General features: G+C 44.7%; 1 protein-coding gene across 4 annotated transcripts in view; it reads left to right on the forward strand.

Annotated features, from left to right (window-relative positions):
- LOC134221730 (suppressor of lurcher protein 1-like) overlaps window positions 1–26709 on the forward strand; it is a 430147-nt gene that overhangs the window by 53024 nt on the left and 350414 nt on the right. The window contains exon 1 of one of the 4 annotated variants that reach the window (XM_062700920.1): window positions 14306–14714. The exons of the other annotated variants lie outside the window; for them this stretch is intronic. Within the exon in view, the coding sequence (XP_062556904.1) occupies window positions 14486–14714 (229 nt within the window). The 5' untranslated portion in view covers window positions 14306–14485. Of the gene's footprint in view, window positions 1–14305; window positions 14715–26709 lie in introns of those variants that run through there. 4 annotated transcript variants of the gene reach the window in all.

The raw sequence follows: 26709 nt of genomic DNA on the forward strand, positions 1-26709 counted from the left end.
CCTGGAAACCTGGCGTACTACCGTGCGAAGTTTCGATGTGGGAAGCACTGCCGAATTTCGTTGACGACTGTTTTGTTATTCCCGTGTTTTTTTTTTTCAGTAGGGTGGGAATCTGCATCCAGACACCGGTGGGCTACCGGCGAACGGGGTTTAGCTAAAACCACCCTGTTCACAGACCCTGAGTCTCCCTGGAACAGTCTTGCGGCATTACTTCTGGGAGGGGTCCGTGCGACTACGCACGCCCACATACTAGCTACCCACTAGCTTCAAATCTCAACTAGCTATACCTCGTAACTAGCTACCCACTAGTTCCACTACTACTTGACTAGCTACCCGCTGGTACCTCACCCTCCGGACTAGCTACCCACAAGTCGGCGCTATACGACATGGGACGGGAAGAGAACCTCGATAATGCGATTCAACCTTTCCGGCGACCGTTCGGGAGGCGTCAGCCCCCTCTGGTCTTCGCCATTACTATCATGTAGGCATCGCCCCAAGGATTAGCATTGACGTTCAGGCATAGGTTGTCAAAACACTTCCTCTTACTGCTACTGATGGCCTTGTTAAGGGCCAACTTCACAGCTTTGAACGTCAAGCGGCGTTCATCCCTCAACTGATCAGAGCGAGCTCTCTGCATCCTTCGCCTAGCCCTAAGGCAGGTTGACCGAATGTCTGCGATTGCTGCACTCCACCAGTATGCTGGAGGTCTACCGTTCCTCGGTGGTGCCCTCCTCTGCATACTGGCATCGCATACACGTGATAGGACAGCTGTCAGTGCGTCCCCTATAAGACTGACGGTGTTACCCTCCAGTCCCAGCGCCGCGGTGAAAACTTCGCTGTCGAAGCTTTGGGCCTTCCACCCACGCACCTGACGGAGATTTCTCAACCTCGACTGCTGCACACCACAGCTGATCACGTAGCGGATGGCTAGGTGGTCGCTGTGGGTGTAGCCTTCGTCGACCCTCCAGTTCAGTTCCCCGGCTAGGCCGGGGCTACAGAACGTAATATCAATGAACGACTCCACCCCATTCCTACGGAACGTGCTGGTTGAGCCGTCATTGGCTAACACGACCTCCAACTTTGCTAGAGCCTCTAACAAAGCTTGACCTCTCTGATTGGTGCAGCGGCTTCCCCACTCCACCGCCCAAGCATTGAAGTCCCCCGCTATGACAACCGGCTTCCGACCTACAAGGTCGGACGATAGCCTATCGACCATCCGGGTGAATTGCTCTATTGGCCACCGTGGTGGGGCATAGCAGCTACAATAGAACACCCCGTTGATCTTAGCTATGGCGACACCTTCGACAGGTGTGTGTACGACCTCTTGGACCGGAAACCGGCCCGTTGTGCAGATCGCCGCCATCTTGGAGTCGTCCGCGACCCAGTTTCCGTTATTGGCAGGGACACGGTACGGATCTGCAAGAATAGCGACGTCGGTCTCTGACTCAGAGACCGACTGCCACAGCAGCTGCTGGGCAGTAGCACAATGGTTAAGATTCAGCTGTGCTACCCGCACGGCGACTTCTTATTGCCACCACCGAAGGGATAAGTAGGTCCACCCATAACATGGTTACGGGCTTGCTTCCTACTAGCGCAGATAAGGCACCTTGGTGCTTTATCGCAGGCCTGCGCAAAATGTCCCTCCTCTCCACAACGACGACACAGGTTACTTCGGTCCGGCCCCTTGCACTCCCATGACTTGTGACCAGATTCGAAGCACCTAAAACACTTTTCGACTAAAGGTGGCTGGAATATGCTTACTGGGCATATTGACCATCCAACCTTCAGTTTCCCGACCGCCAGGACCTTTTTGGCGTCCGCTACCGGTAACTTGAACCAAGCTACCTGCGTGCCAAAGGGCCCACCTCTAAGACGAATAGAAGACCGCTCGACTTCTATATCGCACTGCAACTTTAACGATGAAATGAGGTCCTCTGCCTCGGTGACTTCGTCCAGCTGTTTACACCGGAGGGTCACCTCGGTGCCCAGAGACCTCACTTCCACTCCCTCACCCAGGACCTCCTGGGCCAACCTCTTATAGACGGTACCGCTCGCCTTTGCTCCACGCTTCAGCACCAAGATCAGTTCACCTGCCTTGGTGCGTCTGACGCTTCGCACGTCCTCACCCAGTGTCGAAAGCTTTTCGGCACCTCGCATGGTCTTAAGAACGTCGGCGTACCTCTCTTTGTCGGTCTTGACCAACAAGGCCTCGCCTCTGTCCCTAAGTTTCCTTGCGGGGTGAGGACCCTCTTCCCTCCTCTTAGCTCTGCTAACGAGCTGCCAGGGATTTTCGGTCCGCTGAGCAGTCGTCGCAGATTGGCTACCATCACCCTTGGGTTTAGTAGCCTGGGCCGCACCGTTGCCCTTCCCTCGTGGTTTCGCCTGATTGGGTGCCCTCTCTCGACGTACCGCTGTCCGTAACAGTTAGGCGCCGCTTAACGTTACCGGACCGACCCTCTGACTGCTGCCGGGCGCATTTGGATCGCGCCGCAGTCCCACCCTCGCCGACACTCGGGGTGGTGCCAATCACCTCTTGCGTCGAGACCTTCCCTCCAAGGAAGGAGAAGGGTTCTGCCGGAGTACGTGTCTCCCATGTTCGCGTTTTACCGCTTGAACCGACTGTCGAAGTACCAGAGGTTTCTGTTTCAGATCCTTGATGATATTGTTTCGACCGCTCGTGAACTCGATGATCTCATCGAGCTGCTTGGCGACTAACCGGATACTGGTTAGAGGCGCGCCCGGTGTGTTGACTGCCTGAGCATCGCTCTGGCTGTCAACCCCCCCCGTGCTAGTCCCGTGCAAACTAGCTACTGCCTCAACACCATTCTCCTCCCTAGTGGGAGGAGACCTCGCTAGACCCAACCTCTGGAAACTGGAGTACTTGACATAGCTCATGGGTCCCCCTTGCAGCTGCCATCGAATTCTACTGAAGTAGTCGCCTCTGTGATCTCATGGTTGTCTATGCTTGCGAGCAAGCAGGGAGGCCATGCGTGGGTTGACACTCTCGTGTTCAAAGCCAGATCGGCGTTAGTCAGGGAATCATCTTAGCCTACTTCTGTCTGGTCACCAACCAGACAGCAGAATTGGGCAGCGTGCCACAAGGCCCGCCACGGTTTTATGGGACGGAAGGCAGCCTTGCCATTAGCCCACCCGCCGTTTCGAGTCGGTTTCACCCGACTCGGCGGTCAGCCGTCGCAATACACAATATAACAATATACAAAACACACAACCCTTAACGCGCCTGCCAGAACCGTAATTGAGACTTAACTGGCAGTCTAAGTCTCAATGCGCTAACCAGCGCTCCCTTCGGTGTAGTCCATTTAGCCGCCTAGCCCTTCAACTGCCGTTGATACGCTATCGTTTCCAGCGAGCACCGCGCGGAGGCGAACTACGCTGCCCACCTGGTGGTTTCCCGTGTAGAATGCTTGATTTGTCAATCTGTTTCACTATAGAATTCTTGTTAAGTAATAGCGCGATTTCGCCCGGGTAGGCTTAGGCTTGAACCATACGCAGAAGAGCTGTTTCTGACCGCTGGATCTCGTTCTGCTGGAGGTGTGTTGTAGGTTTCAATTGTCCCAGCTACGACGTCGAGCGTTTTCCAGCGCTCGTATTACGTTCTCAACAAGCGTTCCGATTTAGAAAATCGGCTGAAATCTACCAGTGGCTTGATGATTAGACAAGCGCGCATCTGTTTCCAGCAACTCTCATATATTCTTCTTCGGCCATTCTGCTTCAGGACGTCGCAGAAATTCAAGACCTTGGATCCATCTGAAGGCGGTACTTAGACAGGGGCCTTTTCCCCATTTAGTCGCTTCATTGGCGACGTTTTGTTTTGATGGGACCCAACGCCATTCTTTCAGATTCGTGTTCGATTGCGATCCGTTCGAATTCAAGCCAACACTGCCACAGAATCAGTCCACAGTACTCGTCGAACGATATGAAGCGAATGGGATTCGTTAACAGGCTTAAACATTCCTTGTAGCTCCAGACGCGGAATGGACAAAGCTGTGAGCAGCGCCACTTTTGCTTTAGTCATCACAAGTGCACTGTGGACTTCCATGCCAATTTCTGCCCGAAGATAGGCTACGCAGGCAAATGCATCTTACCTCGCGGCGGTGAATCTTGTAGATCCAGTTGAAAACCGAACTGAGCTCTCGCGACAATCGCATTTTATCCCATTTCCGAATGACGCAACTGCATAGCGAGTGGAGCGCATGACGGCGTACGGCTATGGCATAGATGCGCACTACTCGCGATGCAGTTACGACATCCGGAAAGTTGCAGTTAGCCGACTTTAATAGATGAAAAACCAGGAAAATACTGACGGTTCATACGAATTTCTGCCAGTTTCGCAAATTGAGCGATCCATCTTTTCCATTTTTCCTGAATGGTGGTTGAAACTTCTTCATCCCAACTCGTCTTGGTTCTCCAAATGTCTTGAATGATAACTCGACCGTGTACTAAGAAATGGGACATCAGGCCAAGTGGATCAAACACGCTCATGACGCATCGTAGCAAGCTGCGTTTGGTTGGCGTCACTTCAACCACGTCAGCATCTACCGCTAACGTGAATTGGTCCTCGCTTGGAGGCACATCCTCAAAACTCGCTATACCACTTTCGCTTTATTGGTTTCTATCTGCTTCGTGATTTGGGTTTCCGTGTCTCCGACTAGTCGGATAACTGCCGAAGAGTTAGACAACCAGTTCCTTATTATGAATCTGTTCTACTTCCAGTGCTATTTCGATGGCTTCTTTTTCGCTGTCGAAGTTGTCCAAGCAGTCATAAACATGATGCTTGGACGCTATCACTGAAGCCGCTCGGGGAAAGATATGAAGACTTGCGTTGACTGTTTCGTTGGTTTTGTCTACCATTTCCGAAATAGTCATACCCAAACTCAACTGGATCTTCAAGTTGGCCCTCCCACAACTACTGCGCGGTTATCAAACCAGTCTTATTGGGGCCTTCCTTGGCCTAGTGGTAAGATGCGCGGATTTTAAGCAAGACCATGTTGAGGGTGGCTGGGTTCGATTCCGGTATAGACAATTTTCGGATTAAGAATTGGCTCAATTTCCCTGAGCATAAAAGTATCATCGTGTTAGCCTCATGATATACGAATGTAAAAATGAACACGAGGCGGCAATGTCACAGTGGGGAATGTAATGGCAATAAGTACAAGAATTATTGGAGCTGCTAAAAATTCCGGGAGAAGCTGAATCAGAACTATACAGAGGAAGTCCCTGCAAATGAGCATGCTGTTTGGCCAATGATTTGTAGTTCAACGATTGCTTCGGAGGACTAAGCTTCATCACCGAACGTGTGTCGTTCAGAAGGTACTTCATCGGATGTAAGGCATTGCTGATCTCGATAGGAACCGTTTGAGATTTTGATTCGTGACGCGTAACATTGCTTGTCCAAGTCGAACAGAGCGGTATATCTTCCCCGTCGTTGATTCCTAATTGCCTCGCCACCCAGTTCTCTACCAGGGTTCACAGACGAGTCATCATCCAAGAACGCGAAGTTTTCCACCGACTTCTCCTTCCAGTGCTAGCACACGGGATGAAACATGAAAATAACCGATTACTCCATGTTGAGGTGCGTGTTTACTCGATGCTGTGGCTTTTCAGTTTCACCTGTCTCCTTTGTCAGCACAAAAAAGACAGTTCCTTTTTTGAGAACTTTTGACACTCTGGGATGGCACTCCACGCCACCTATCAATCTGTGTTGGCTTATGCAATTCCGTCGACCTGAAGGTAACGAATCGCTACAAAACACTTAAGGACTGTTTGGAAGCGCGTGCTTCTCACCAAAAATTATGCCAGTATTGCACAAGAATGGGTTAGGGAAAAAGGTCGAAGGGATAAAAGGTTGGAAGAAACGAATGGTAAGAAAAGACGAAAGGTCGAAAGGGACAAAAAGTAGACCAGTTCGCGATTGAAATTTTAACGGCGGTGGCGGAGTGAAATAATTTCAAACGTCGAAAATTCTCCGAAATTTCTTCAACTGTTACTCAAAGCATTTCTCAGAAAGTTCGATGGGAAGTTCATCAAGAAACTTATCTTATCTGGACAGGCTTAGAGCACGTTTGACCTATGGGCCTGTTTGTTGTACCATTGCATGTTCCATCCATGTTGTACCATCGCTGTTCACTAGCGGATGCAAACTCTACTGTGGTGCCAATGTTGGAACCAATGCTACTCTGTCGTGGCTTAGACGAGACGATTTGGCTGCTAATTGCCGTTGAAGCTGTTGAAGTTGCTGTTAAATGTCCACCGCCTCAATTGGGATGATATGATACACTGCCGAAATTATTTCTAATCCGTCAGTAGTCGCCCTCTCATTATTCACCACCGTAGTTTTTTTAGACTGCATAAGTACTGGTCCAGCGGTTCTTAGCCCTTTTCTTGAGCGGTACTCCTTCAAACTTTCCCATTAATTGAGATACCCCCTATTTTTTGGTGTAAATGATTAAAAGAAAGCGTAGATAAGATATGTGAAAAACGGACCTGAAAACAAACGGGATATATAGCTCTTTTTGAAGTTGACTGAAATTTTAAATACTACTGGAATTTATTTCGATTAATGCATTATGCATCACGCTTACAGGACTTATGACTATTAGAGCCTATCTGAGCCTGGCCTTTCGAGCCTCTTAAAAAAAACTTCCAGGCCTCTTGAAAGGAGTCTTCCGGGCCTCTTGAAAGGAGGCTTCCGGGCCTCTTGAACGGAGGATTTCGGACCTTTTTAAAGGAGGTTTCCGAGCCACTTGGAATTAGGCTTTCGAACTACTTTGAAAAGCCTTCTGAGCCTCTGGAAAGTACGCTTCCAAGCCTCTTGAAAGAAGAAATCGAAGTCTCTTAAAGGAAGCATGAAAGCCTCTTTATTTATTTATTTATTCTTGAGAGGAGCCTTCCGAGACTCTTGAAAGGAGGCTTCCGGGCCTCTTGAAAGGAGGCTTCCGGGCCTCTTGAAAGGAGGCTTCCGGGCCTCTTGAAAGGAGGCTTCCGGGCCTCTTGAAAGGAGGCTTCCGGACCTCTTGAAAGGAGGCTTCCGGGTCTCTTGAAAGAAGGCTTCCGGGCCTCTTGAAAGGAGGCTTCCGGGCCTCTTGAAAGGAGGCTTCCGGACCTCTTGAAAGGAGGCTTCCGGGCCTCTTGAAAGGAGGCTTCCGGGCGCTACCTTTGCTTTAGTCATCACAATTGCACTATGGACTTCCATGCCAATTTCTGCCCGAAGATAGACTACGCAGGCATATGCATCTTACCTCGCGGTAGATCCAGTTGAAAACCGAACTGAGCTCTCGCGACAATCGCATTTTATTATATTTCCGCATGACGCAACTGCATAGCAAAGGAGCGCTTGATGGCGTACGGCTATGGCATAGATGCGCACTACTCGCGATGCAGTTACGACATCCGGAAATGGGATAAAATGCGATTGTCGCGAGAGCTCAGTTCGGGCTTCCGGGCCTCTTGAAAGGAGGCTTCCGGGCCTCTTGAAAGGAGGCTTCCGGGCCTCTTGAAAGGAGGCTTCCGGGCCTCTTGAAAGGAGGCTTCCGGGTCTCTTGAAAGAAGGCTTCCGGGCCTCTTGAAAGGAGGCTTCCGGGCCTCTTGAAAGGAGGCTTCCGGGCCTCTTGAAAGGAGGCTTCCGGGCCTCTTGAAAGGAGGCTTCCGGGCCGCTTGAAAGATGGCTTCCGGGCCGCTTGAAAGGAGGCTTCCGGGCCTCTTGAAAGGAGGCTTCCGGGCCTCTTGAAAGGAGGCTTCCGGGCCTCTTGAAAGGAGGCTTCCCGGCCTCTTGAAAGGAGGCTTCCGGGCCTCTTGAAAGGAGACTTCCTGGCCTCTTGAAAGGCGGCTTCCGGGCCTCTTGAAAGGGGGCTCTGGGCCTCTTGAAAGGAGGCTCTGGCCTCTTGAAAGGAGGCTTCCGGGCCTCTTGAAAGGAGGCTTCCGGGCCTCTTGAAAGGAGGCTTCCGGGCCTCTTGAAAGGAGGCTTCCCGGCCTCTTGAAAGGAGGCTTCCGGGCCTCTTGAAAGTAGGCTTCCGGGCCTCTTGAAAGGAGGCTTCCGGGCCTCTTGAAAGGAGGCTTCCGGGCCTCTTGAAAGGAGGCTTCCGGCCTCTTGAAAGGAGGCTTCCGGGCCTCTTGAAAGGAGGCTTCCGGGCCTCTTGAAAAGAGGCTTCCGGGCCTCTTGAAAGGAGGCTTCCAGGCCTCTTGAAAGGAGGCTTCCGGGCCTCTTGAAAGGAGGCTTCCGGGCCTCTTGAAAGGAGATTTCCGGGCCTCTTGAAAGGAGGCTTCCGGGCCTCTTGAAAGGAGGCTTCCGGGCCTCTTGAAAGGAGGCTTCCGGGCCTCTTGAAAGGAGGCTTCCGGGCCTCTTGAAAGGAGGCTTCCGGGCCTCTTGAAAGGAGGCTTCCGGGCCTCTTGAAAGGAGGCTTCCGGGCCTCTTGAAAGGAGGCTTCCTGGCCTCTTGAAAGGAGGCTTCCTGGCCTCTTGAAAGGAGGCTTCCGGGCCTCCTGAAAGGAGGCTTCTGGTCCTCCTGCGAGGAGGCTTCCGGGCCTCTTGAAAGGAGGCTTCCGGGCCTCTTGAAAGGAGGCTTCCGGGCCTCTTGAAAGGAGGCTTCCGGGCCTCTTGAAAGGAGGCTTCCGGGCCTCTCGAAAGGAGTCTTCCGGGCCTCTTGAAAGGAGGCTTCCGGGCCTCTTGGAAGGAGGTATTCGTGCCTCTTGAAAGAAGGCTTCCGGGCCTCTTGAAAGGAGGCTTCCGGGCATTTGGAAGGAGCTTCTTGGCCTCTTGAAAGGAGGCTTCCAGACCTCTTGAAAGGAGGCTTCCAGGCCTCTTGAAAGGAGGCTTCCGGGCCTCTTGAAAGGAGGCTTCAGGGCCTCTTGGAAGCAGGCTTCCCGGCCTCTTGAAAGGAGGCTTCCGGGCCTCTTGAAAGGGGGCTTCTGGGCCTCTTGAAAGGAGGCTTCCGGGCCTCTTGAAAGGAGGCTTCCGGGCCTCTTGAAAGGAGGCTTCCGGGCCTCTTGAAAGGAGGCTTCGCGGCCTCTTGAAAGGAGGCTTCCGGGCCACTTGAAAGGCGCCTTTCGCGGCTCTTGAAAGGGGCATTCCGGGCCTCTTGAAAGGGGGATTCGGGGCTTTTCAAAGGAGGCTTCCGGGCCTCTTGAAAGGAGGCTTCCGGGCCTCTTGAAAGGGGGCTTCCCGGCCCCTGGAAAGGAGGCTTCCGGGCCTCTTGAAGGGAGGCTTCCGGCCCCCTAAAAGAAGGCTTCCGGGCCTCTTGAAAGGAGGCTTCCGGGCCTCTTGAAAGTAGGCTTCCGGGCCTCTTGAAAGGAGGCTTCCGTCTTGAAAGGAGGCTTCCGGGCCTTTTGAAAGAAGGCTTCCAGGCCTCTTGAAAGGAGGCTTCCGGGACTCTTGAAAGAAGGCTTCCGGGCCTCTTGAAAGCAGGCTTTCTGGCCTGTTTAAAGGAGGCTTCCGGACCTCTTGAAAGGATGTTTCCGGGCCTCTTGAAAGGAGGCTTCCGGGCCGCTTGAAAGATGGCTTCCGGGCCGCTTGAAAGGAGGCTTCCGGGTCTCTTGAAAGGAGGCTCTGGGCGTCTTGAAAGGAGGCTTCCGGGCCCCTTGAAAGGATTCTTTCGGGCCTCTTGAAAGGAGGCTTCCGGGCCTCTTGAAAGGAGGCTTCCGGGCCTCTTGAAAGGAGGCTTCCGGGCCTCTGGAAAGAAGGCTCCTGGGTTCTTGAAAGGAGGCTCCTGGCCTCTTGAAAGGAGGCTCCTGGCCTCTTAAAACGAGGCTCCCGGACTTCTTGGAAGGAGGCTTCCGGGCCTCTTGAAAGCAGGCTTCTGGGCCTCTTAAAAGGAGGCTTCCGGGCGTCTTAGAAGGTAGCTTCCAGGCCTCTTGAAAGGAGGCTTCCGGGCTTCTAGAAAGGAGGCTTCCGAGCCTCTTAAAAGCAGGCTTCCGGGCCTCTTAAAAGAAGGCTTCCGGGCCTCTTGAAAGGAGGCTTTCGGGCCTCTTGGAAGGAGGCTTCTGGATCGCTTGAAAGGAAGCTTCTGGGCCGCTTGAAAGGAGGCTTCCGGCCTCTTGAAAGGAGGCTTCCAAGCCTCTTGAAAGGAGGCTTCCGGGCCTCTTGAAAGGAGGCTTCCGGGCCTCTTGAAAGGAGGCTCCGGGCCTCTTGAAAGGAGGCTTCCGGGCCTCTTAAAGGAAGCTTCGGGCCTCTTGAAAGGAGAAGTCCGGACCTCTTGACTAGAAGACTTTCGGGCGTCTTGAAAGAAGGCTTCCCGGTCTTTTGAAAAGAAGCTTCCGGGCCTCTTGAAAGGAGGCTTCCGGGCCTCTTAAAGGAAGCTTCCGGACCTCTTGAAAGGAGGCTTCCGGGCCTCTTGAAAGGAGGCTTCCGGGCCTCTTGAAAGGAGGCTTCCGGGCCTCTTGAAAGGAGGCTTCCGGCCTCTTGAAAGGAGGCTTCCGGGCCTCTTGAAAGGAGGCTTCCGGGCCTCTTGAAAGGAGGCTACCGAGCATCTTGAAAGGAGCCCAAGCAACACATCTTGTTTCTCAGTTAGTAACAACAACTGCGGTGTGACTTACTAAAGGTCTGACTTATGCACAACGCGTCGTATTTGGAACTCCTTTGTGACACAAAAAGCGCAAGAGGTGGAGCTTATTTGCAACATCTTGCGGCTATAATGAAAATAAAAACACAAAACCCAACCGGGAATCGAACCATGGACCTTGAGATTTGCAACCTTCTACTATAACCATCACACCAACAATTCTATTTGGAGATTCTGCTACAAGTGCACTACATAAACAACAAAGTCATTTGTAACTTTATTGTACCTTATACGGAACATGCAGGGGACTGTCAAACATAAAATACTGCTCAGCTGAGCTCAAAGTGTTTTGCAACATATCGGAAACATTGTCGTAACAGCAATGGACCGAAGTGTTATCAATTCTGCAACTTATCTGTTTTGTTTCTGATATGAAACACATCGAATTTTAAACCACCCAAGAAGTCAGAGGGGTAGAATATTGCGACGCCACTTAAACGGAAATGAAACATTGTGATTTTCTGAAACTGGGACTTGGCTTTAATGTGACTCGATGTATTGCTAGTGTCTTCAATGCAATTTATTAGGAACAAACACCTATTTGAAAGATGTTGTGCGTGCTGCTTGGGAGGCTTCCGGGCCTCTTGAAAGGAGGCTTCCGGGCCTCTTGAAAGGAGGCTTCCGGGCCTCTTGAAAGGAGGCTTCCGGGCCTCTTGAAAGAAGGCTTCCGGGCCTCTTGAAAGGAGGCTTCCGGGCCTCTTGGAAGGAGGCTTCCGGGCCTCTTGAAAGGAGGCTTCCGGGCCTCTTGAAAGGAGGCTTCCGGGTCTCTTGAAAGGAGGCTTCCGGGCCTCTTGAAAGGAGGCTTCCGGGCCTCTTGAAAAGGAGGTTTTCGGGCCTCTTGAAAGGAGGCTTCCGGGCCTTTTGGAAAGAGGCTTCCGGGTTTTCGGGCGTCTTGAAAGGAGGCTTCCGGGCCTCTTGAAAGGAGGCTTCCGGGCCTCTTGAAAGGAGGCTTACAGGCCTCTTGAAAGGAGGCTTCCGGGCCTCTTGAAAGGAGGCTTCCGGGCCTCTTGAAAGGAGGCTTCCGGGCCTCTTGAAAGGAGGCTTCCGGGCCTCTTGAAAGGAGGCTTCCGGGCCTCTTGAAAGGAGGCTTCCGGGCCTCTTGAAAGGAGGCTTCCGGGCCTCTTGAAAGGAGGCTTCCGGCCCTCTTGAAAGGAGGCTTCTGGGCCTCTTGAAAGGAGGCTTCCGGGCCTCTTGAAAGGAGGCTTCCGGGCCTCTTGAAAGGAGGCTTCCGGGCCTCTTGAAAGGAGGCTTCCGGGCCTCTTGAAAGGAGGCTTCCGGGCCTCTTGAAAGGAGGCTTCCAGGGCCTCTTGAAAGGAGGCTTCGGGCCTCTTGAAAGGAGGCTTCCGGGCCTCTTGAAAGGAGGCTTCCGGGCCTCTTGAAAGGAGGCTTCCGGGCCTCTTGAAAGGAGTCTTCGGGCCTCTTGTAAGAAAGCTTCCGGGCCCCTTGAAAGGAGGCTTCTGGGCCCCTTGAAAGGAGGCTTCCGGGCCCTTGAAAGGAGGCTTCCGGGCCTCTTGAAAGGAGGCTTCCGGGCCTCTTGAAAGGAGGCTTCCGGGCCTCTTGAAAGGAGGCTTCCGGGCCTCTTGAAAGGAGGCTTCCGGGCCTCTTGAAAGGAGGCTTCGGGCCGCCTGAAAGGAGGCTTCCGGGCGCCTTGAAAGGAGGCTTCTGGGCCTCTTGAAAGGAGGCTTCCGGGCCTCTTGAAAGGAGGCTTCCGAGCCTCTTGAAAGGAGGCTTCCGAGCCTCTTGAAAGTAAGCTTCCGAGCCTTTTAAAGAGAAGCTCCCGAGCCTGAGCTTCTTGAAAGGTGGTGTCCGTGATTCTTGCATTGTGGTTTCCAGGCGTCTTGAAAGACGTTAATAGACGTTGAGACATTAAAAGAGAGACTTCTGAGCATCTTGAAAATACGCATTTGAGCCTCTCATAAGAAGTATTCCGAGAATCTTAAATGAAAGCTTAAGAACCTCTTGAAAAAAGCCTTCCGAGCCTTTTGAAATGGAGCTTTCCGAGTTTTTTAAAAGGAGCCTTCTGAGCCTCTTGAAAGGAAGTTTCCAACCCTCTCGAAAGAAGTTCTCCGATTCTCTTGAAAGGAATCCTCCTTGAAAGAATGTTTCCGAGCCTCTTGAAAGAAGGTTTCTGAGCTGCTTGGAGGGCTTCCTAGAAGCGTAGGATGCTTCATATTCTCTTGCGACGAAGCAACTGAGCTTTTCAATTAAACAAAATTGTATGCCTCTCAAATTCTCCCGGCTTCCTTAGCTTCAGACTCAAGATTATAGTTACAAAGCACATTCTTAACAAATTATTCATCATTTTGTTTCGAATAAGTAGATTGCACTAAATATTTTTAAAATTTGTTTATTAGACGTTTGTCCTTTTGAGTTTTTGACACACTGTGCTGGTTGTGGAGGACACGATGCAATAGGCTTTGATTTACTGATCGCTATAATAAAGTTTCACGGTTATCAAAACTTTATCTTAACTTTATCTTAATTATTAACTTTATCAGTAAGTTTTGATTGGAATTGCAATTTATCCGCCATTACGCATAGTAGTTCGAGTACCCCTTAGGAGTAATAAGCATTTGCTCGGAATAAGGGAATGGTGAATGTGATCTTTTCTTTGAAAGTAGGCGCTCGCCTGGATTAAGGTAATGGCAATTAAGGCAATGGTGATGTGCCTTCTTTAAAAGTAATAGCTTGCCCAGAATAAGGCGATGGTGGATGTGAATCGTCCTTTGGAAGTCGGCGTTTGCCCGGATTGACCCATTGGTGGATTTGATCCCTTCTTCAAAACAAGGTGTTTGTCCGACATCAAGCAACGGGAATTGGGATGTTGCCGTTTGTCTGGAATAAATGAATGATGAATGTGATCCCTTCCTCGGAAGTAGTTCTTCCGTTTAGTTTATCCGTCCTTTGGAAAAATGTCTTCCAGTTCCAAATACAGGTTTTGGTAGGTTCTTATGCAGAATTGTTGGAAAATTCAACAGTCGCTGGTTGGGTGCACCAATTCGAAAGTTTAGCCACAGCACCATACTGGTGGAACGGCCCTGCTACCCATGTCTAGGCTTGCTTCCTAGATATTTATTGTCACCCGACACAAAAGCGACAATTTATTGGTGCGATGCGGTGGGAGCCATTATCGCATTGATAGTAGAGACCTTTCTTGATGACCAACAACGGTTGGCGATACCATCGAAATGGGGGCAATCTATTTTGTCGGAAGGTACCTTCAATTTGTTGTGATATTTTTGATCGGCTGCTTTCAAGGTCATGGCTTCACCTTGTCCCGCGCTGTAGTGGGTCGCAAATTATGCTGAATTCTTCCACATTGTGATGCAGCTGACACTAATGGCGCTCGTCATCATTGCACCGAAAGTTGTTCTGTCGCATAGTCCCGTGATTATGCCGAAGGTGCCCGGGTCGGACGCCATAACAAGGGATCGAATAGAGTGCAAACAACTCTTTCATGAGAGCACAGAACCGGCAGCAACAGTTATCCTCGACTCGTCCTTCATTGTTGTGCTGTGCTGCTGCGACAAGTACTAACGACTGCCGAACGATTCACGTCGATTTGCATGAAACACGGTTCCGGGTCGGCGATGGGATCAGAAATATCCTGGTGGGAATAAAGTAGCGAAAGCTGACAAAGCTGGCGGAAAATATCGCCTCCCGTGTGGTGGACGTGCCATCACACATACGATGACATGTGCACTAACCGTAGGCGTTGGGGAAATCTAAATAATGCCATGTTTACAGATCATGCTCATTGACACCCCCCACGGGTGGATGAAGTGATGCAGTGGTGGTATTTGCGCTTCAATGTGGATTCAACGATAGTCGATAGAAGCCCGTTTAAAAGCTAAAAATTGTAGTGCGATCAGGAAGCAGACGCCAAACGGCGACACGGACGAGCGAGTAATAATGAGACAAAGTCATCAATTAGTGAAAGTGACAAATTTCGTGCTCTATCTGGTGCTGGTCCTTCCGGGAGGGGCACTTGTGGGGTGGAGCAGCTCGAGTGGAAATACGGTCCGGGCCGAAGCGAGTGAAAGTCTTTCGTCCGGAAAGGGAGCGGAGTTTTTGCCACCGGGTGGCAACTCGGTGTCAGCAGGCGGAGCCGGAGGAAATTATGGAAAGGGCCATTATCGAGGTGAGTAGGTTTGATTTATTATTCCAGTTAAGTTTAGGAAATATGGCATCATATGCTGAAATGATCGATTATTGGGTGTACTATGTACATATAGACTCTGCTTACTTTGAGCTTTGAACCTCATGAGACCCATTTAAATTTACAAAAGAAAGAATTTAAAAGTACTACAAGGAGAAAAAGGAGTCTTTCCATAAAGCTTCCCTAAATACGATTTTATCAGATAAGTGAGAAAAAAGCCGCCACCAATATTTGCAGAGTTCAACAAGAATTTGCGTTCCGCATCAATTTTTCCCGTGCGAAATGAAATTGGGGGAATGTGGATATAATCGTTTGTTTGATGACATAATCAGTTTGCATTAAAATACGTTTGATCAGCTTTCATTCATTGCACCGTATATCCACGAATGTAATCCAAAGCATTGTTCTCAGATTTACATGCTTTGCAAACATACCGGTGAGAGCTTTAATTGAGTCAAATTGTAATCAACTTGATTTCGGATTACGATACGCATTTTTTTCCATTGTCTATCAAATATGTCATCATTTCATTATTTCAAAGCTGCAAAACCATCCAACAGCAGCATCCATTTATGTATGTGTGTTTCAGTGATGTTTTTTCTCCGTTGGTCTCCAACTAGGTTGATTGAGGTTTTATTTTTTCATCCGAATATCATATCAAAGACCGTTCATCTCAATTGTGATTCCCATTATCGTAATATTTCCTTTCTCAAAAAGATCCCCTCGGCTATCGACTCATGGCTGGACTCCCTTCTTTAGTCGGAAGAATTGAATTTTGTTTTTCCATAATTATTCTCCCATCAAATTCGTGCCGACAGAAATCGAAATCATTCCATCGCATCGCCAGTGAAGGCACTTTTCTTCATCAAACCAGTCTCGTCATTTTTCCTGGCTTGGAGAAGCGGATCCGATAGCTTCCGGCTGCTACGGAAAGAATCGGACACCATGCGGAAGTCCTTCCATCATTCCTATTCCACTTTGACGTCGATTCTGGGGAAGATGATGGTCGTGATCTTGAATGACAACACAAACAAAAAATTTCGTTGATTTTTCCTCACTTAATATTTGTTCCAAAGCTAAGAAGACATGATGACTTGATAAGCAAATGATAATAATTTTGCAGATAAATAATGTATTCTTATTTTTTGTACGGTGTACAGAAAAAAGAACACGGAAGAAAACCAATCCCGATTAAGAGAGCTCTGCTCGTTTGCCTCAGCTCCAATTTCTCAGTGCAGGCGGTGGTTCATCCCCGTCGTCGCTGGGGTCTCTAATCCTGCCAACAGAAGTGGAACTCGTTTGAACAGCCGAACTCAAAAGGAAAGAGTTTTCCAGATTACGTGTGCTTTCCCGTTTCTGTTCGTGCGCTATCCATCACCCAGATCCAGCCAGCTCGAACTTGTCTGGTTGAGTCGAAAGTTTTTCGATGCTCCAGAAGTATTAGCTAACTGGATTCCGTAGCAACTTCTAACAACTAAGTAGTGTCTAAGATATGAAGCATGCTGGGTCAGAAGGTCCCTAATGGTTATTACGATGATGCGAAAATTTACCAAATAGGCAGCACTTGAGATGAGGGTACGTGGATTGCCTACTGATGGTGTTACCGAATGATAATGGTTGCATGACATGAATAAGGACACGGAAAGCAACATTGGAGCATTGAACATAAAAGTGCATGAATGATGCTACGTTTAGACAAGGCAAGTGAATTGAGCAAGTCGCTTGAATCGAACGCGAACTGAACGTGTAAACACCTTAATTCAATTCACTTGAACGAAAAGAAAGTTGAACATGTTCAACTTTTGGCAAGTCAATTGAATTCAACTGAGTTGTTCAATTCACTTGCCCTGTCAAAACGTAGCATGAAGGATGAAGCGTGACGTTTTTTAAATTTAAATTTTTAATTTATTTTACAAATTTTACAAATTTTGGAAATTTTACAAATTTTACAAATTTTACAAATTTTACAAATTTTACAAATTTTACAAATTTTACAAATTTTACAAATTTTACAAATTTTACAAATTTTACAAATTTTACAAATTTTACAAATTTTACAAATTTTATAAATTTTACAAATTTTACAAATTTTACAAATTTTACAAATTTTACAAATTTTACAAATTTTCAAATTTTACAAATTTTACAAATCGGAGACGAGCTAGCCTCGGGCTGAAAGTCTCTTTAATAAAGACACACAAAAAAAAAAGAATTTTACAAATTTTAAAAATTTTAAAATTTTACAAAGAAGAAACAAATTTTACAAATTTTACAAATTTTGGAAACTTCATTCCGTGCCGATAGTTCGAACGAGCCAGACGTGTGTGCTGTGTCTCATCGCGGATTGTGTTCGGTAGTGAAAAGGCTATTGTGTGGTGCTCCTACCTACGGATCCAAGGCGATCGCTGTCGGCAAGTGAAGTAGCTGCTTCTGGCGACGCCAGTGAAGCAGGCTATTGTTACTGCTGCTACCTACAGCAGCAGGGGCAGATAAGTGGCAAAACTTTTTATTGTTCTCCCTTCTGTTTGATACAGAGTGGGACTGCTTAGAATTAATCAAATTAGTTTTTTTTTTAAGTTTTTTTTTTCTAATTTGCTATTAGTTTTAAGTTAGTATAAGCAAAATTATCCTTCCACCTTGCGGGGTGAGAATGGAGGCGGAGACAGGAGAAGGCGTGCCTGCTAAAGATGGAGGGCGCACTCGATTGTACCATGCGGCTTCACCTGGGCCTTGGGTTGTTTACTTTCGGCAGAAAGTAAAAGCCTAGATTTTCTCGGCATTAAACGAGATTTGACGCGTCGTTTTCCGAAGCTTGATTTTAGCCAGATCAACAGGAACAAACTACGCATCACCGCACCTACATACCAGGTGGCGAATGAAATTGCTGGCGACAGGGCGTACAATGTTGAATATATGGTTTATGTCCCTCGCGGGAGGTCGAAATTGAAGGTGTGATAAACGCAGCGAGCCTGACTTGCAAGGATGTACTTGCGGGAAAAGGCCGCCCTAAAGAATGCAATGGAGTCTACCGTGGATATTCTGGACTGCAAGGAATTGCATTCAGCAGCCACGGTAGATGGAAAAAGGTATATTCCAAGTCAGGTTCGCTTCGGTGACGTTCGCCGGTTCGATGCTCCCAAAATATGTTGATATTGAAAACATGCTATTTCCGGTGCGTCTTTTTGTGCCAAGGGTATTTAATTGTACCAATTGCAAACAACTTGGTCACACTGCCGAGTTTTGTGACAACAAACCACGTTGTGGCAAATGTTCTGAAAGGCATCGGGAGGAGTCCTGCCAGCAACAGGCAACAAAATGTGCTTATTGTGGTTTGAATCCTCCCCATGGTTTGCAGGAATGCCCGGTGTACAAAAAGCGCACACAAAAAGTGAAGCGCTCGTTGGTACAGCGCTCCAAGCAGTCGTATGCGGAAATGGTTAAGTCGCAAGACACATCCGCCACAGCCACTGCATCGACTGCTATTTCAGCCACCGTTCGTGTAAGTGATTATTATGATTCCATATCCATTGATGAATTGGACTCTGACGCAGCCGATATGGATGATCCTGCGGAGGTACACGTGCCCGAAAAGAGGAAGCAACCGTCTTCCCCGGGATCGCGCCGCAAGAGAACAAAATCATCCATAAAAGCTTGGCAAAATCTGAAGGTAATGGGGTTTATTTAAAATCCCGAAGAAACCTGTCACTACCGCTTCTTTTGATCCTAGTTGCAGTAAGACATTCCCGCCATTGCCAAAATCCGATGTTTCGAAGAAACATCCGGCTAGGAGAATCAACGAAAGAAAAAAGTAATTCGCACTTCTAGTAAAAGTATTCCGTCCAAGCGAGGATTGATCTCCTTTAAGGACCTTGTGGACCGTTTTTGAATTTATTCAATATTCCGAATTCATTGAGGCCTATCATTGACCTTTTATACCAACAGTGGAAAGTTATCTGAAGCAATTGACTGTTTCATGGCCCTTCTTGCAGGAATTGTATCTTTCGATGGATAATACGGCAAATACCCAAGATACAATCACTGTGCTGCAGTGGAACTGTCATAGTCTGAAAAACAAATTAGACGTGTTCAAGTTTTTGATTCGCAATTCCGATTGCGATATATTTGCACTCTGTGAAACATGGCTTTCTTCTGAAGATGAAATCAACTTCCACGATTTTAATATTATTCGCCAAGATCGGAATGATCATTATGGTGGCGTTCTTTTGGGGATCAAAAATGCTACTCCTTCTACAGAATTCCCATTCCGACTGTTCCCGGCTTAGAAATCGTCGCATGCCAAGTAAATGTGAAGAATAAAGATCTTTGCATAGCTTCAGTGTACATTCCTCCAAATGCCTCTATTAATCGTCGACATTTTTGGAGCGCAGTCTCCCTCCTATCATCTCCAGTATTGATATTGGGTGATATGAACGCACATGGTATTGGATGGGGCGAAACGTATGACGATTATAGAGCGCCTATTTTCTATGATTTGTGTGACGATTTCAATTTGAATATTTTGAACACTGGTGAAGTAACTCGAATAGGACCAAATGGTCAACAAAGCCGTATTGATCTGTCTTTATGTTCTAATTCACTATCGTTAGATTGCACGTGGAAGGTTATCCAAGATCCCCACGGTAGTGACCATATGCCGATAGTCACCACAATTAAGAGTGGCTATCAACAATCTGAGCCAGTTAATGTTCCTTTCGATCTCACGAAGAACATTGACTGGCAAAAATTTGCATCGGCGGTAAAAATTGGTATTGAATCAACTGATATTCTTCCACCGCTGGATGAATATCGATTCCTTATCGAGTTGATTAAAAAAAGCGCACTAGAAGCTCAGAAACGACGCGTTCCAAGTGCATCTGTCATAAGTCCTGGATGGGATGATGAATGTACTAAGTTGTATTCTGAGAAATCTGATGCCTTCAAGGCCTTCCGTAAACACGGAAGGTCCGAGCTTTTTGAAGAGTATTTGAGACTCGAAATAAAACTCAAAAATCTTCTCAAGGCAAAAAAACGTAGCTACTGGCGACGTTTTGTTGAGGGACTATCACGAGAAACCTCAATGACAACACTTTGGAAAACGGCTCGCAACATGCGGAACCGCATTTCTACCAATGAGAGAGAAGAATACTCCAATCGATGGATATTCAACTTCGCAAAAAAGGTCTGCCCAGATTCCGTACCAGCAGAACCGCTATTTCGAGAATCAGTCACTGATCCCGGTTCTTTAGGTGGACCATTCTCAATGCTGGAACTTTCTATGTCTCTTCTTTCATCGAATAACTCTGCTCCGGGATGCGATAACATCAAATTCAATCTTCTTAAAAACCTCCCAGATATCGCAAAGACGATTACTTGACCTGTACAACTGTTTCATGGAGTACAACATTGTGCCACCTGAATGGCGACAGGTCAAAGTAATAGCTATTCAAAAGCCTGGGAAACCAGCGTCTAATCACAATTCATACTGACCGATTGCCATGCTATCATGCATGAGAAAATTATTGGAGAAAATGATCCTTTCAAGAGTCGACCATTGGGTCGAAGAAAATGCATTGCTTTCAAATACTCAGTTTGGATTTAGAAAAGGGAAAGGAACAAACGATTGTCTAGCGTTGCTTTCTTCAGATATACAACTGGCCTTTGCGCACAAGGAGCAATTGGCTTCAGTATTCTTGGACATTAAGGGCGCTTTTGATTCAGTTTCCATAGAAGTACTGTCAGACAATCTGCACAGTAATGGATTACCCGTTATTTTGAATAATTTCTTGTACAATTTGTTGTCAGAAAACCAAATGAACTTCACACTCGGCACTCTGACAACTTCCAGAACTAGTTCCCTGGGCCTTCCCCAAGGATCATGTTTAAGTTCCTTGCTTTATAATTTCTATTTTAAAGATATTGACTATTATTTGGAAGAACAATGCACGCTGAGACAACTTGCAGATGATGCCGTGGTCTCTCTAAGAGGTCCATGTGCAGATGTCTTGCAAGGACCATTGCAAAGTACCCTAGATAATCTGACTGTTTGGGCCAGACATTTAGGGATCGAGTTTTTACCGCAAAAAAAACTCAGTTGGTTGTGTTTACTAAGAAGCGGTATCCTGCTCAACTGAAACTAAAGCTGTTGAATGATGACATTAACCAATCTTTATCTTCTAAATACCTTGGGGTCGTGTTTGATTCCAAATGTACCTGGAAACTCCATTTTGAGTATTTGATAGAAAAATGCCGGAAAAGGATCAATTTTCTACGTTCTATCTCCGGAACATGGTGGGGTGCTCACCCGGAAGACCTCATCAAACTCTATAGAACGACTATTCTCTCTGTTTTAGAGTATGGCTCTTTCTGCTTCCTCTCAGCAGCTGATTGCCACCTGATCAAATTGGAACGAATTCAGTATCGTTGTTTGCGTATTGCCCTTGGCTGCATGCATTCAACGCATAACATGAGCCTGGAGGTGCTTGCTGGAGTCACTCCTTTAAAGCACCGTTACTGGGAGCTCTCACTAAGAATACTCATCAAATGTGGAACAAGTAACACACTTGTCCTAGATAACTTCGAAAAAATGCTTGAACTGACTTACCGCTCAAGATTCCTTAGAGTTTATCTCAACTACATATCAACAGATCTTTGTCTTCCGTGTTATAATCCATCTCGAGTTCACTTCACCAACGACAGTTCCTCCATTGAATTCGATCTATCCATGAAACATGCCATTCAAGGAATACCAGATCATCTTCGAAAAATATCCATTCCTCTCTCTTTTTCCGAAAAATATGAACATGTCAATTGCAACAACAGATACTTCACTGATGGTTCTCGCATTAACGGATCCACTGGCTTCGGTGTTTTCAATGTGACTTCAACCACCTTCCGAAAACTTCAGGAACCGTGTTCGGTTTATGTTGCTGAGCTGGCAGCAATTAACTTCGCTTTGGGGATAATTTCCAATCAGCCCGTAGACCATTATTTCATCTTCTCGGATAGTCTTAGTTCTATCGAGGCACTCCGGTCGATGAAACCTGTTAAGCACGCATCTTACTTTCTTACAAACATAAGAGAGCAGATGTGTGTTTTGGTCGAAAGATCATTCAAGATTACCTTTGTTTGGGTCCCATCTCACTGCGCAATCTACGGCAATGAGAAGGCGGACTCGCTAGCAAAGGTGGGCGCACAGGAAGGTGAGGTTTATAATAGACAACTCTCGAACAACGAGTTTTTCCCATTAGTCCGTCAGAGTACTCTTCAGAGCTGGCAAAGGAATTGGACACACAACGAACTTGGACGGTGGCTATTTTCCATAGTTCCTAAGGTTTCTGCGTGAGCGTGGTTCAGAGGTGAGGACTTAAGTCGAGGCTTCATTCGCACGATGTCGAGACTTATGTCCAATCACTATTCACTAAACGCACATCTGTACAGAATAAACCTTGTCGATAGCAACTTATGTAGGTGCGGAGCCGATTATGATGACATCGATCACGTAGTTTGGTTCTGCTCGGAAAACGACGCCTCCAGAGAGCGACTATTGGATACCCTTGTGGCCCGAGGTAAACAACCCTTCAGGGAAGTTCGAGGTGTTTTGGGAGATCGTGATGTAGTCTATATGCAGGCCATTTATGGTTTTCTTTGTTCTTCTGACATCAAAATCTAATACTTTGTTTTTTTTCTTTCTTCAAAGTTTTTTTTAAGTCTCTGCCTGTCTGTTCCGTAGAGCTCCGTAGCTCTGGCCATCCGGAAGATGCTCCCAGTCGAACCATTCTTCGAGCACGACGACACACCACATTGTAACTGACACCAAATAACCGGATGAGCAGCTGACATTCTTTGATTATGATGATTCCCTGATTTCCGAATCCTAATCCCCTTCCATCCCTGAACATTGTAAACCTAACCTCGAGTCACCACGAGTACGTTGGCTTCTTCTCTTCTCTTATTAACTTCATAAAAAAATGATATTGATTGTACATATCCCAAAGAACCATGGCTCCGTAAAGTGTTATACACGCCTGAGCCTACCAAATAAACGAAATTGGAAAAAAAAAAAATTTTGGAAACTTCACAAACTTTATTTCACAAATTTTACAAATTTTACAAATTTTACAAATTTCACAAATTTTACAAATTTTACAAATTTCACAAATTTTACAAATTTTACAAATTTTACAAATTTTACGAATTATACAAATTTTACAAATTTACAAATTTTACAAATTTTACAAATTTCACTAATATTACAAATTTTACAAATTTACAAATTTTACAAATTTTACAAATTTTACAAATTTTACAAATTTTGCAAATTTTACAAATTTTACAAATATTACAAATTTTACAAATTTTACAAATTTTACAAATTTTACAAATTTTACAAATTTTACAAATTTTACAAATTTTACAAATTTTACAAATTTTACAAATTTTACAAATTTTACAAATTTTACAAATTTTGGAGGCTTTACAAACTTTATTTTACAAATTTTGGAAACTTTACAAACTTTACAAATTTTACAAATTTTACAAATTTTACAAATTTTACAAATTTTACAAATTTTACAAATTTTACAAATTTTGGAGGCTTTACAAACTTTATTTTACAAATTTTGGAAACTTTACAAACTTTACAAATTTTACAAATTTTACAAATTTTACAAATTTTACAAATTTTACAAATTTTACAAATTTTACAAATTTTACAAATTTTACAAATTTTACAAATTTTACAAATTTTACAAATTTTACAAATTTTACAAATTTTACAAATTTTACAAATTTTACAAATTTTACAAATTTTACAAATTTTACAAATTTTACAAATTTTACAAATTTTACAAATTTTACAAATCGGAGACGAGCCAGCCTCGGGCTGAAAGTCTCTTTAATAAAGACACAAAAAAAAAAGAATTTTACAAAATTTACAAAATTTACAATTTTACAAAGAAGAAACGAATTTTACAAATTTTAAAAATTTTGAAAATTTACAAACTTTATTTTACAAATTTTACAAATTTTACAAATTTTACAAATTTTACAAATTTTACAAATTTTACAAATTTTACAAATTTTACAAATTTTACAAATTTTACAAATTTTACAAATTTCAGAAATTTTACAAATTTCACAAATTTTACAAATTTCACCAATTTTTTATTTTTCTCAAATTTTACAAATTTTAGGAACTTTAAAAATTTTACAAATTTTAAATTTTACAAATTCTACAAATTTTACAAATTTTACAAATTTTACAAATTTTACAAATTTTACAATTTTACAAATTTTACAAATTTTACAAATTTACAAATTCTACAAATTTTACAAATTTTACAAATTTTACAAATTTTACAAATTTTACAAATTTTGAAGCTTTACAAACTTTATTTTACAAATTTTACAAATTTTGGAAACTTTACAAACTTTACAAATTTTACAAATTTTACAAATTTTACAAATTTTACAAATTTTTCAAAAAAAAAAAATGAAGAATTAAGGTAAAAATGAAAAAAAATAATGGAAAAAAAGAAGAAAAAAGGACAACGGCAAAGGAAGAAAGAAGACGATAAAGGATGAAAAAAGAAAAAAAAAGGAGAATGAAGCAAGAAGATGGAAAACGAAAAAAAATAAAGAGGGAAAATGGAAAATTGATAGGAAAGTGGAAGAAGGAAGATGGAGAATTGAAAAAAGAAGAATGAAGGTGGAAGTTAGAAGTCGAATGAAGAAAGAAAAATAGGGGAGAAGAAAAAGGAAGAAAGATAGAAATTCAGAAAAAAAAATGAGAAAGGAAGAGAAAGAGAGGTAGAAAAGAAGACGGAAGACGGCAGGAAGTACAAGAAAGAAAGAAGAAAGGAGAATAGAGACGGGAGAAGAAAAAAGGAAAAGATAAATTGAATTTAAAAAATGAGACAAAGAAAAATGAAAAGTAAAAGAAGGAACAAAATAATAAAAGACAGGAAGAAAAAACCAAACAGAAAGTAGTAAGAATAAAGGGAGAAGAAAGAAAAAGAAACAAGAAAACAGAAGAAGTAAGAAGGAAACAGAAGAAATAATTCCTTCATTACAAGAGAAAGAGGTAAAAATTACGAAAGGATAATGAAATGGGAAAGCAGAAAGTGGTGGGAAAAAGAAGTCAAACAGAACAAACAAACAGATGAAAAAGATGAATTCAAGATAAAAAAGATGAAGCATGAAGCAGTATGGCGAAGAAAGAGCGAAGATGGAATAAGGAGAAAAAAAAAGAAGAAAGAAGAGAAGGGAAAATGTTATCATAGAAGAAGGAAGGATTGAGGAAGAAGAACCATAGAGGAGATGTAAAAAAAGATGCAAAAAGGAGGAAGGAAAAAAAGGAAGTAAGAAAAAGGACAAGGGAAGAATGAAGAAAAAAGAAAGAAAAATGAAGAGGAAGGATGAACGAAGTTTAAAAAAGGAAGTAAAAATGATGAATAATGAAGAAATAAGAAGGTTGAAAAAAAGGAAGAATAAAGAAGAAGGAAGGAAATAAGAGGAAGGAAGGCAGAAAGAAGAAGAAATACTTAAAAAATAAGGCAAAAGAAAGAAGAATGATGGGAGATCAAACAAAGCAAGAAGTGTGAATGATAAGGAAAATGAAAAAAAAGGATGAACGGGGAAATGGAAGAAAGAGAAAAAACCCAGATTAATCCACCTAGCGGTGATGGTGCCTTTCTCGTTCGTTGAAAAGGTTTGGAAAAATCTCAAATAACACCAATATGTGGATTGGTCTTATTTTTCATATTTGTGTATATGCATAAAAAAAATTCTTGCCAAACGCAATTTGTTGCAAACAAATCGGACGAGCATAAGAGCAAAAAATGGCATTTTATTTTGTAGTTTTAAAATTAGTATTTTCGCCATAACTTTTGACCCAATTGTACGATCCGTCCAAGTTTCTATAGGAAACAATGGGACAAGATTCTGCGTCGAATGCAATCTGTTGCGAGCGACCTGAGAAGCACACATATTGCACATCAATCACAGTAACTTATATATGACCGGATTCAGTCACAATATGGTTACTGCAACCAGATTTGTTGAACTTGTGTTGCTTGGGGAATAGATGAAGTATAAGTGCTAAAAAAGTGAGCTAGACTTTTTTGAACTATTTTTCAACAATAAATATTTATTTTACCATAATTTCTAAGCCCATAGTCCGATCTGGCCAATTTTCAATAAGAATCAATGAGACAATCCGCGAGAAAATCGGTTGAGAAAAAGTACCTGAAAAATGAGTGACATTTTTTAGCGATTTTTCCATAAAAATAAATGGTAAAATGTTCGGTTCCATAGTCCGATATGGCCAATTTTCAATAGGAAACAACGGGACAGGATTCTACGTCGAATGCAACTTGTTGCGAGCAAATCGGTTGAGAATAAGTTCCCGAAAAATGAGTGACATTTTTTACGCGATTTTTTCGTATGAATTTGTATTTTGGCCATAACTCTCGATCCCATTTTCCGATCTGGCCAATTTCAAATTGGAAACAATGGGACAGGATTCTGCGTCGAATGCAACTTGTTGCGAGCAAATCGGTTGATGATAAGTACCCGAAAAATGAGTGACATTTTTTACACGATTTTTTCGTATGAATTTGTATTTTGGCCATAACTCTCGATCCCATAGTTCGATCTGGCCAATTTTCAATAGGAAACAACGGGACGGGATTCTACGCCGAATGCAGCTTGTTGTGAGCAAATCGGTTTAGGATAAGTGACCGAAAAATGAGTGACATTTCTCACGCGATTTTTTCGTATGAATTTGTATTTTGGCCATAACTTTCGATCCCATAGTCCGATCTGGCCAATTTCAAATAGGAAACAATGGGACAGGATTCTGCGTCGAATGCAACTTGTTGAAAGCAAATCGTTGAGGATAAGTGTCCGAAAAATGAGTGACATTTATTACGCGATTTTTCCGTATGAATTTGTATTTTGGCCATAACTCTCGATCCCA

The sequence above is a fragment of the Armigeres subalbatus genome, chromosome 1 (assembly GCF_024139115.2).
Source record: "Armigeres subalbatus isolate Guangzhou_Male chromosome 1, GZ_Asu_2, whole genome shotgun sequence".
NCBI classification, from domain to species: domain Eukaryota; kingdom Metazoa; phylum Arthropoda; class Insecta; order Diptera; family Culicidae; genus Armigeres; species Armigeres subalbatus.